Source organism: Lipotes vexillifer, unplaced genomic scaffold, assembly GCF_000442215.2.
Source record: "Lipotes vexillifer unplaced genomic scaffold, Lipotes_vexillifer_v1.1 scaffold397, whole genome shotgun sequence".
In the NCBI taxonomy this organism is placed as follows: Eukaryota; Metazoa; Chordata; class Mammalia; order Artiodactyla; family Lipotidae; genus Lipotes; species Lipotes vexillifer.
The window spans coordinates 4,005,377-4,017,213 of record NW_006772681.1 but is presented as its reverse complement, the minus strand read 5'-3'; the positions used below and the strand labels follow the sequence as shown (position 1 = coordinate 4,017,213).

The window sequence follows — 11,837 nt, the reverse complement described above, 5'->3', positions numbered from 1 at the left end:
GGGAAAGAAGAACAAATGGGTCTTCTACAACACTGTAGCAATCAGCTTTAAATCTGGCTCTGAGTTTCCTGGCAGACAAAGTGAAAAGGGAGACCAGTTACATAATTCTGATTATCAGATAGGAAGAAACATACCAGTGTCTCAGGGAGAGATTATAATTATTATGCGCAAATAAAGACCTTAAATCCAATACCTCTCAGAGCTGTAAGATTAGCAGTTCTAAAGCTAAAGGCCCAGAAATTGTTGATTTTTTTTTTTCAGCAATTACAGATAGGCTTGTTCTACAACCTTTCAAGAAATGGCTGCTGCTATTACAAAACTACCCCCTGGAGACATAGGAGTCCATAAGGGATTCATAATGTTGCCAAACCTCTGGTTCTATTAGGTAGTTCCCACCAATATTTCTGAAATACATAGATATGAACCGATACCTCAAATGTGTTTGGTGGGAGGAGAAAAAAAGCCATTTCTAAATAGCAGGTGATGTTCAAGAAGCAGCTACGCAGCCACCTATCTGGAATACTGAATAGAAGAGTCACACACAAGGCAAAGGGTTGAATAAACTGTCCTCATAAGGCCCCTTCTAAATCTGAAGCTCTAAGATCATGTTTTTCCATGAGGAAACTTGTCTGCCTTGTTTTACTGTGTATCCTTAGGAACTAGTATATTATTAACATTTACTATTAGTTGACTGAATAATTATTCCCATTTGCCTATCTCAGGAATATAAACAGGAATAACATGAAAGAATTAAAGTTATAGGCAGCACTGGTACTCCTAAAGAATTCTTTCATAGAGCCTCAGTAAGTTCCACTCTCTCATACTGGTCATCCAGCTGGGATGGGTCTGTTTGGTACTTTACTTCAGTTTTCTGAACTACAAATGGGGGACTAAATTGTACGTGAAACATAGGAGTTGCTTGAAATAACTGCTGCATAAAGATCAGAATTTTATGCAATCCATATATCACAATTGGAAAACCTTTTTTTTTAGAAACACTGGTTACAAGGAGGCTGGAACCAGATCAGCATCGAGTGAAAAAGCATTTGTGAAGGGTCGATTGTGCATGTGCTTGTGTGAGGCTTTGTCCCAACAGAGACAGGATGGCTCTGTCTCTTTTCCTGGCCAGAACCCCAGTTGTACAACAGAACTATAGCAAATACTTGATGACTAAGACTGCAAATCTCCAAAAATACAACAAACAACATGAGAAAGTCTCATCAGATTTTCCTCACATTCATTGGCACTGAGCCCTGTTTTGTCAGAGAATACTTACAAGAGGGCCACTTTCAGAGGGATGTAACGCATTTCCATAGGGGTTCGGATGAGTTCAGCCACATCTGGGGCATACTGGTCTAGTTCTAGGAGGAGTTTCTGCTTTTTAAACTGGAAAAAAAATGACAAAACACATGAAACAAATAACTTCCCATTGCTTTTAGGATGAAGACAAAAGTTCTTCCATGGCCCACATGGCCTGCCTGACCTGGCCCTACCTCTGCAGGGTCATTTCACGCTCGCTTCCCACACCTCTCACTTTCTGGGTTCAAGCACCGTGAACATGCCACTGCCCTCCTGCTCCCAGCTCTTTGCATTTAACCCAGAACAAACAACTTCTTCTCTTTCCCAACAACCACTGACCTGATTTTTATCACCAGAGATTAGTTTTACCTATTCTAGAGCTTGATAAAAATAGAATCATACAGTGTGTACTCTTTTTTAATTAATTAATTAATTTATTTATTTTTGGCTGTGTTGGGTCTTCGTTTCTGTGCGAGGGCTTTCTCTAGCTGTGGCAAGTGGGGGGCCACTCTTCATCGCGGTGTGCGGGACTCTCACTGTCGCAGCCTCTCTTGTTGCAGATCACAGGCTCCAGACGCGCAGGCTCAGTAGTTGTGGCTCACGGGCCCAGTTGCTCCGCGGCATGTGGGATCATTCCCAGACCAGGGCTCGAACCCGTGTCCCCTGCATTGGCAGGCAGATTCTCAACCACTGCGCCACCAGGGAAGCCCCTCATAACTTTTTTATTTATTTATGTGACTGACTATCTTTCTCATTCACTATACTATAAGTTCCATGAGGGCAGAGACCATGTTTATTTGCGAATACCTGGCACAGTGAGCAAACAATAAATATCTGTTGAATGGCTAAATGAATGATTGAATGGCAAAGCAGTGTTTAGTCATTTTTAAGAGTTATCATCAGTGGCCTAAGGATTCCAAAGTTCCATCAAAGCGTAATATTTTCATGCAAAGTGGAACGATCCCCTGAATGTCACAGTATCCTGGGTTTTCTTCCGAGCTCTCCTGTTTCAAGTTTTTGACTTCCACAGAGGAAGTGGGAAATGACCATGATGAAGAGAAGGAGGAGGAAGGCTGGGTGTGGCTGGGCAGCCGGATAGTTTAGAGGGAGTGAGATGGGGGTGGAAAGCTCTTGCCTTCCCCTGTGCGAGTCCCAACAAGTTCATGGGTGTGTTCCAGATTGAAAAAAAGTTAGGCAACCCTATAAGCAAACATGGGTCACACTACAGATAGAAAAAGCCTCTGAACCCCAAATGGGTAGCCCTGCTGATTTAATGATCTTAGATAGTATAAAATCAATGCCACAACCTATTATAAAACAGAGTAATTCAGAGAAGCCAAAGTAGTGTGTGATTAAAGATTTAAGGATGAAAACACAGATGGCAACAGAATACTGCATTACACCATTTACATAAAGTTAAAAGCATGCAAAATAACACTATATGTTACTTAGGTATATTTACAAATGCACAAAAAATTAAGGCCATGTGTGGGAATGATAAACACTAAATTCAGAACAGTGGTAACTGGAGAGAAGGAGTAAGGAGATGAAAGTATCAGAGAGAGGCAACTGTATGTAAAATGTTTAATTTTTTAAGCTGAAATAGGTTCACAGTATGTATTATTCTTCATATATTTTTGCATGTCTTAGATATTTTGGATATTTAAATTTTTAAACTAAAAAAAAATTTTTTAAGAGCCATCTTTCAGTTCAAAAGAAAATCCCAGGATCATCACAGAAATACAGGTAACCACAGATTTCTTGCAGAGGTTTAGGTAGAGGCTTAATCAAAAAACCTGAACAGGGCTTCCCTGGTGGCGGAGTAGTTGAGAGTCCACCTGCCGATGCAGGGGACATGGGTTCGTACCCTGGTCTGGGAAGATCCCACATGCCGCAGAGCGGCTGGGCCCATGAGCCATGGCCGCTGAGCCTGCGCATCCGGAGCCTGTGCTCCGCAACGGGAGAGGCCACAACAGTGAGAGGCCCGTGTACCGCAAAAAAAAAAAAAACCTGAACAAACTTCAAAAGCCTCCCTTTGATCATCTCTGGGAGTCCAAGTTAAGTGGTGGGAATTATCATCAGTAAGATTTATGCTGCCATTCACAGCTGGGGTTATTTAATTAAAAGGGCAAAATATAAACTAAGGTGTTTTTATCAGAGAGAAGGGGGCAGGCTTAGCAAACAAAGCAGTTAATGAGGACAGCTGCAGCAGTGGTGGAAGGACGGAGGCCCCACTAGCTAAGGGTTCTAGAGTTCTACTGCAAAAAGGCCACCTGGAGAGTGTGAGAGCCACAAAGACTGTTAAAAGGAAACAGGGAGTTCACCCAGTAGCAGCCAGAGAGACAGATGGGAATACAGGCCCATTCCCCAGGCTGGAAGCCAGCCAGCAGGACTACAGTAAGAGATGCAGGCAGTTAAACAGGGATGTGTAGGCCCTGGGCAAAGGTGACACTGTGCCAACAAGGAAAGAATACTTCCTTGTAACCCCAATCTTCCAAAATACTTTAAAACAGAAAGATTTTATGAAAGGAGAGTCTCCATGAGAGAAGGGCAGTCACGTCAGCAGTCCCCAGATTCGATGCTACCTTTCTTTTTGTCTCCCCCAATCTCACCAGCACAGGTACCATTATGCCTGGCCTTAGAACTCAATATTGACTCAGATCCCCTAAGCACAGACAAAATCCCTTTAAAACATCCCCATGCATCCAGTTGGAGACAGGAAAATGGCTAAAAATCTAAGGAAAATTAAACACACACACACCAAGAAAATATTAGAAGTATAAAAATAAATGAGGGGCGTCCCTGGTGGTGCAGTGGTTAAGAATCCGCCTGCCAGTGCTGGGGACACGGGTTCGAGCCCTGGTCTGGGAAGATTCCGCATGCCCGCAGAGCAATTAAGCCCATGCGCCACAACTACTGAGCCTGCACTCTAGAGCCCGCGAGCCACAACTACTGAAGCCTGCACAACACAACTACTGAAGCCTGCGCGCCTAGAGCCCATGCTCCGCAACAAGGGGATCCACCACAATTAAAAGCCCGCGCACCACAACGAAGAGTAGCCCCCGCTCGCCGCAACTAGAGAAAGCCCATCCACAGCAATGAAGACCCAACACAGCCAAAAATAAATAAATAAGGTTAAAGAGTACAATTTAAAACCCAAAGATAGGTATATTTCTAGGTATATTCAGAAGCCTCAACAACAATGAGATTTAAAGCAGGAGAGGTTAAAAGTGACCTAAAAAGTAATTACCTGAATGTGTTACCTTTGTAATCATTAACCAGCTTTTCCATATGTATGTTATATTTTAGCAGAAATTTTTGAATTAAAAAAAATCTCCAGGGTGGAGTTTTCCTTCCCTTTTACAACACTACCCCATGCAGCCATTTCCCTGTCCCTTGAAAGGTTGATTTTTTTCAAGGACATAATTCCCCTACTCCAAATAAAGAGATTCTTCTAATCACTGAAGCTGTGTCTACACCCCTTTGCATTCCCAAAACCTATAGGTGGTGGGGGGGTGAATATTCCACCCCCACTGTATCTCCAACTGTTAGCCTCAGCACATTCCAAATTCAGGAACCTATCCTCCAAATTCACAACCCTCTAAGCATAGCAGGGGATACAGGTTTTTATCACTCCCTATCAAACCACCTGCAGCTTTCTAACATGAATTCTGAGTTCCAAATAAGGGCAGTCTCAGCAAAGGACAGACTAGACTAACATTGCTTCTGTCAAGTGAGGCAGGTGTAAAATGTCATGAGAATCAACTGGTCACAATCAATCAGCATTCATATTCCACATGCTCAAGTTGGAGATTGGGGTGGGGCTGGAGTCTTCCCTCTCTGCACCATAGTTTACCAGGATGCATTAGGGTGCAGACACAGCTTCATTACCAGGGATAAAAAGTCTCAAATTCTAGCAAGACTAAAATACTTCCAGACTATATGATATGGGCCCATTCTGACAAACTGGGAAAGATTTGGGGGAAGATGTACTAATATTCTATCCAAGTCAACAGTAGTATGTTAGTATCATCAAAGTCTGCCATTTAGAATGAGTTAATTTTTGACACAGGGTAAATGAAACTCTTATTCTAACCAAGAAACTTAATGTTCTAGTAGGCTGAATTCTAAGGATGGAGAAGCAAAACTATTCCAAATTTTTATTTGGTGATAAAGTTTTATCTTGGTGATAACAGATAGCACACCCTGCCTTGGTGTGCTCAGAACCAGGGTATTGACAATAGCTCATTCAGTTTTCTCTCTCCCTCTTTAAATCATACAAAGAAAAAAAAAAAAGAGATCTCTATATGTTTCCATATAAAGTCAGAAATAACTAAGAAATGAATTAAAATTACTGACGCACTAAATTAAAAGTATCTCTTCTATTGACACTGAAGCTGACTTTGTTAAGAAACTCACTGAAACCTAGTTTCATTATTTCCCCATAAGCTTCTCCTCCCCTTAAAAATTGTTTTAATTGGAGTATATGACAGCTGATCAGTAAAAAAAAAAAAAAGGAATGCATATGATGGTAGCATCTGTAATCAACATTTCAGAAAAAAACCCCCAACACATTTCAGTTTTATATTTTCTTTGAAAAGATCTGATTGTGTTCTTAGATGAAAGCTACCAAACCTCCCTTAGATATTCACATATATCCCATATATACATATATACATGCTATTTTTTTCTCCAGTGTTTTGTATTTAAAACTTTCAAACTACAGAAAAGTTGAAAGAATAATTCAATAAAACACGTAGATCCACCAACTGTTAACGTTTTGCCACATTTTCTTTATCTCTACACACACACAGAGAGACAAAAGCACACACGGGAACCATTTTTCTTCCAGAACCATTTGAAAATAAGTTGTAAACATCATGACCCTTCACCCCCTAAATTATTTTTAATAGATTTTTTTTTTATAAAACTTTTATTTGTTCTGGACTTAAATCCAGAATATATAAAGAAAACTTAAAGCTCACTAATAAAAAGATAATAAGCCAATAAAAATGGGAAACAAGTTGATCAGACTCTTTACAAAAGAAAATATATAAATGCCAAATAAACAAATAAAAATATGCTCAACATCATTAGTCACTAGGGAAAAGCAAATTAAAACCACAAGGAGATACCACTAGTGACATGCCCACTAGGATGCTGAAAGTAAAAGTACCAAGCACACTATGATAGGCAGACTAGTGGCCTCCAAAGATGTCCATTCTAATCACTGAAACATGTGAATCAATCCATCTTGTTGTAACAGTCCCCAAATAAGTCTTCATTATTGTTCTTTTACTCAGTAAATGCTTGTCCTTCCTTCCATCTATTTCCTTCTTAGACACATTTTTTGATCATTCTTTTAATGAAGGTCTGCGAATGGCAAATTCTCTACATATTTTTTTTATCTTAAAATCAGAAAGATGATTTTAATCTTATTTCTCAATAAAATAATAACATACATTGGTAAAGCAAACAATTTTAAGAATATTTCTCTAAAGGCTTTTTGGAATTCCTAAAGGAAATTTATCTATTTTAGAAAGAAAATTCCAGGGAATTATGGAAAACAACATAAAATTATCAAGTAGCCCCCTCCCCCTACAACACACAGTAATCATTCTGGTACAAAGCACTTTTTTTTTTTTTATACAGCAGGTTCTTATTAGTCATCAATTTTATACACATCAGTGTATACATGTCAATCCCAATCGCCCAATTCTCATAGATGAGATAAAGAGGTTTTTTATAAATTAATTAATTTATTTATTTTTGGCTGCCTTGGGTCTTTGTTGCTGCATGCGGGCTTTCTCTAGTTGCGGCGAGCGGGAGCTACTCTGTTGCAGTGCGCAGGCTTCTCATTGCAGTGGCTCCTCTTGCTGTGGAGCACGGGTTCAAGGCACAGTAGTTGTGGCTCGCGGGCTCTAGAGCGCAGGCTCAGTAATTGTGGCGCACGGGCTTAGTTGCTACGTGGCATGTGGGATCTTCTCGGAACAGGGATCAAACCCGTGGACCCTGCATTGGCAGGTGGATTCTTAACCACTGCGCCACCAGGGAAGTCCCACCCCTAAATATTTTGGCAGGTAACTTCAAAGAACAAAGACTGGAGTTTACATACCCAAACTACCTTGGGAGAAGAAAATAACCACTACTATTTTATTTCTGAAATAAATCTCATGCCCAGTTATTTCATCTCTGGCCTTCTAGGGAATCCTGTTAAAGCATTTTACAACAGCCCTAAAATTTTCCTTTCTTTTCTTTTCCAGCTTTCTTGACATATAATTGACATATAACATTGTATGTTTAAGGTACACATGATGATTGGATATATTATACACATATATTGCCAAATGATTATCACAATAAGGTTAGTTAACACACCTATCACCTCACATAACTGTGTGTGTGTGTGTGTGTGTCTTTGTGTGTGTGTGGTGAGAGTATTTAAGGTCTACTCTCTTAGCAACTTTCAAGTATACAATACGATATTGTTAACTAGAGTTACTATGCTGCACAGTAGATGCCTGGAACTCAATCATCTTACAACTGGAAGTTAGTACCTTTGACCAACATCTCCCCATTTCCCCCACCCCCCAGCCCCTGGCAGCCATCAAGCTACTCTCTATTCCTATGAGTTTGACTTTTTTAGATTCCACATATAAGTGAGATCATACGGTATTTGTCTTTCTCTGTCTGACTTATTTTACTTAGCAAAATGTCCTCAAGGTTCACCCATGTTGTCACAAATGCTCCATTAGCTTAAGATGTATACTCCCTGGTCTTAGTGATGTTAAGTCTCTAATATGCAGTTCTTAATCCCTTAAGGGGGGGAATCAAGGACTCCTTGAGCACTGATAGCAACTATGGACTTTCTTCTTGGAATAAATGATATATGCACATACACACACAATTTTTCATACCATTTCAAGAGCTTTATAGACCCGTTAAGCCTATAAATGGACCCCAAATTAAGAACCCTCAGTCCAGATATTTTAAAAATCTCTTTGAGGTCTAAAATTCTAGAATTCACCCACTTTATGTTACTGATGACCAGAGCACAGAAAGGCAGACTGCTAATTCTGGTTCTATTACTTGGTAACAGAAGTGAAAATGAACCACAAACAGACATCAATGGAATGCAGCCTTCACTCACCCCAGTCTAAATCCTCTCAGTGGCTCCCAGCCAGTCAATGAGGACTGCAGACAATTTCCAAAATAACTACATGGATAGTACACATGGTTAATCTGTTAACTCTCTCAGAATCCAGGAAAATGGGAATGGTCCCACTACACAATTCTCCTTGGCTATTACATATGGTTTTCAATAGGTATTTAATACATGCCAAATTTTCCCATTAAGATTGCTCTCTGCAGGGAAATAGAAACTACATTGGGAATCCAGTTTTACCTTAGATGGGCATAAGACAGTGAGTTAAAAGCTCTATTCATTTTCTTTTGGAAAGAAAAACTGGTGAAAAGAATGGAAGATTTTTTAAGGGTCTTCATTAATATAAAAGTAGTTCAACTCCATTTACTCCAAAAAGTCTGAACCTGGATAGGTGAGTGGATATTAAGCCACAAAGATTAAGCTGACCTTTCTATATATATTAGTAAAACTGTCTTATTGGTTTGGGTTTGGTCATTCCAGGGATGGCTGAACAAGCCAGAAGCTTCACTCCCACTTCTTAGGATTTTAAGACAGCTGATCTTTAAGTACACGACCTTTGATTTTTTGTGATAACAGAGATCATCAGGCTACCGAATTTCACTGGTTTTGTCCCACCCACTGACTACTCACCACAACTTTATTGAAGTCCTGGATTGCAAAATACAGGGCAATGGCAGTGAGTACATCAGTTATCTGTCAAGAGAAAGAGAAATAAAAGGAAATGAATCTAATTAGTATAGGAGTAATGGAATGCTGCCAGAGTCTGGAGTTTTTGGATGGTGATGGACTATCCAGTACTGAATTCTTACATTCAGGTAGAACCTCAACCCTCACTTTGACTACAAAGATAAAGCCTCTTCAGGGAGGTCTGACCAGAAAACTCTGAGGACTAGGACCTACTGAGGCTTACATCAGTTTGGTGTCCCACATCTGCTCTGTAATCGCAAGTTATTTAAGTTATATATAAAATGAGAATAAAACCCACTGCTTTGCAGGCCTAATGCAGGTCAAGTACTTAGCGCACAGTAAGCCCTCAACAAGCCACAGCCATTATAATTATTAATGAAGACCTCAGTGGACCTCCTACTTGACCCAGATTTTCAACTCTAGATTAGGCAAGTGTTTCAAATTTCTACACTCAAAACATAGCCCTGTTTTCTCAATTTTGAAGGTTCTTGCCCTTAAAGTCTCATCTGGCCTATGTCCTCTGCACAGAATGTCTTGGCAGAATGCTTAGGAAATTCAGGATGTCCTCTATACTGGCACCACAATTAAAGCCAATCACAGAACCCTGAAGCTAGAAATTCAAGACTACATAGTCCAGAAATCAAATGTTAAAAGTATAAGGAACTGGAACTGGTCAGATGCCAGAGACTACTCCTCACACATCCATAAAACTATCACAATTCCATGAATTCACATTTAAGATAGCTTTTTGCTTTCATGTTCTGAGAAACTCCTGAGCTCCTAATATAGATTTTTTTCCCCTTAAAAACAAGAAGATAAAAGACTCTAAAATTAGGGCTTCCCTGGTGGCACACTGGTTAAAAATCCGCCTGCCAATGCAGGGGACACGGGCTCGATCCCTGGTCTGGGAAGATCCCACATGCTGCGAAGCAACTAAGCCCGTGCACCACAACTACTGACCCTGCGCTCTACAGCCCGCGAGCCGCAATTACTGAGCCCGCATGCTGCAACTACTGAAGCCCGTGCACCCTAGAGCCCGTGCTCTGCAACAAGAGAAGCCACGGCAGTGTGAAGCCTGCGCACCGCAACAAAGAGTAGCCCCCTCTCGCTGCAACCAGAGAAAAGCCCACGTGCAGCAATGAAGACCCAACAAAGCCAAAAATAAAATAAATAAATTTATTTTAAAAGACTCTAAAATTGGGCTTCCCTGGTGGCACAGTGGTAGAGAGTCCGCCTGCCGATGCAGAGGACACGGGTTTGTGCCCTGGTCCGGGAAGAGCCCTCATGCCGTGGAGCGGCTGGGCCTGTGAGCCACGGCTGCTGAGCCTGCGCTCCGCAACGGGAGAGGCCACAATAGTGAGAGGCCCGCGTACCGCAAAAAAAACACTCTAAAATTAAAAATACATACATATTGATTTTATGTGGAAGGTTACTTACCATGAATACCAATTCAGCATAGTCAATCAGGAAATGAAAGAGGTATATTATTAATGGAGTCTGCAGGAGAAAAACAAATACATTAAGTTAAAATTTAATGTTATCAGCTTCCAGAGTAGGGGGTGGGGAGGAGGCTATTCTGTCAACAAAAATCTATTTCTTTCCTAGAATACTGTTCTATGCTAGTTTGCTAGCATACATGTGAGGGAGAATTATTTAGCACCACTTGAATCATTTTGTGCCACTGGGACTATCTGCTGAATTGAGTAAAGAGAATAAACAAAATCTAATATGTGTTAAATACCTGGTGAAGAGCTGTTTACACAGTAAAGGTATGAGATGAATTTTAGTTTTAAGACATATATAATAGGCACGGGAAACTCCATAATGGACCAGGATTGCTGAACTCATAAAATAAAATGCAAAATGTTTTCCCTTCTTCTGTTCTCTGAGATGTTTTATATGATTAGTGTTACTTCCTCCTCAAACAGTTGGGAAAATTAACTCACCATGAAGCCATCTCAACCTCAGTTTTCTTTGAGAGAAGAATTTAAATTACAGATTCAATTTCTTTCACAGATAAAACACTATCCGGATTTGCTATTTTTTTCTTAGGCATTTGCTATTTTTTTCTTTTCTTATTTTTTTTTCTTGGTTTTCTAGGAATTTGTTCATTTCACAAAAATTTACAATTTCTTTGGCATAAAATTGTTCATAATATTTTATTTGTTAGTGTCTACAGGAACTATAATGATGTTCCATTTTTCATTCCCAATATTGGTAATGTGCATCTTCTTTTGTTTTAATCTTGACAAATTTTGCCAGAGATTTCTTAATTTTATTAGTCTTTCAAAGTACTAACTTTGGGCTTTAATGATTATTATACTTCTTTAATTTCTAAACTTTACAATATACAATTCTTCAAACTCTTCTGGGGATAATTATCTTTTTCTGACGATACCTAGATCACTGAATTTTAGACATTTAAAAAAAATTTCTTTGTTTATTTATTTATTTTGGCTGTGTTAGGTCTTCGTTGCTGTGCACAGGCTTTCTCCAGTTGTGGCAAGCAGGGGCTACTCTTCGTTGAGGTGCACGGGCTTCTCAGTGTGGTGGCTTCTCTTGTTGCAGAGCACGGGCTCTAGGGTATGTGGGCTTCAGTAGTTGCAGCATGCGGGCTCAGTAATTGAGGCTTGCGGGCTCTAGAGCACAGGCTCAGTAGTTGTGGTGCACGGGCTTAGTTGCTCAG

At 40.1% G+C, this 11,837-nt stretch overlaps 1 protein-coding gene across 2 annotated transcripts in view; it reads right to left on the bottom strand.

The window, feature by feature from the left end:
• PIGU (phosphatidylinositol glycan anchor biosynthesis class U) overlaps positions 1-11,837 on the bottom strand; it is a 123,421-nt gene that overhangs the window by 91,270 nt on the left and 20,314 nt on the right. Inside the window, exons 3-5 of one of the 2 annotated variants that reach the window (XM_007447795.1) lie at positions 10,589-10,648; positions 9,095-9,157; positions 1,277-1,386 (exon numbers count right to left, since the gene is read on the bottom strand). In XM_007447795.1, the coding sequence (XP_007447857.1) occupies positions 1,277-1,386; positions 9,095-9,157; positions 10,589-10,648 (233 nt within the window). The remainder of the gene's footprint in view (positions 1-1,276; positions 1,387-9,094; positions 9,158-10,588; positions 10,649-11,837) is intronic. The other variant, XM_007447796.1, reaches the window with a different exon arrangement.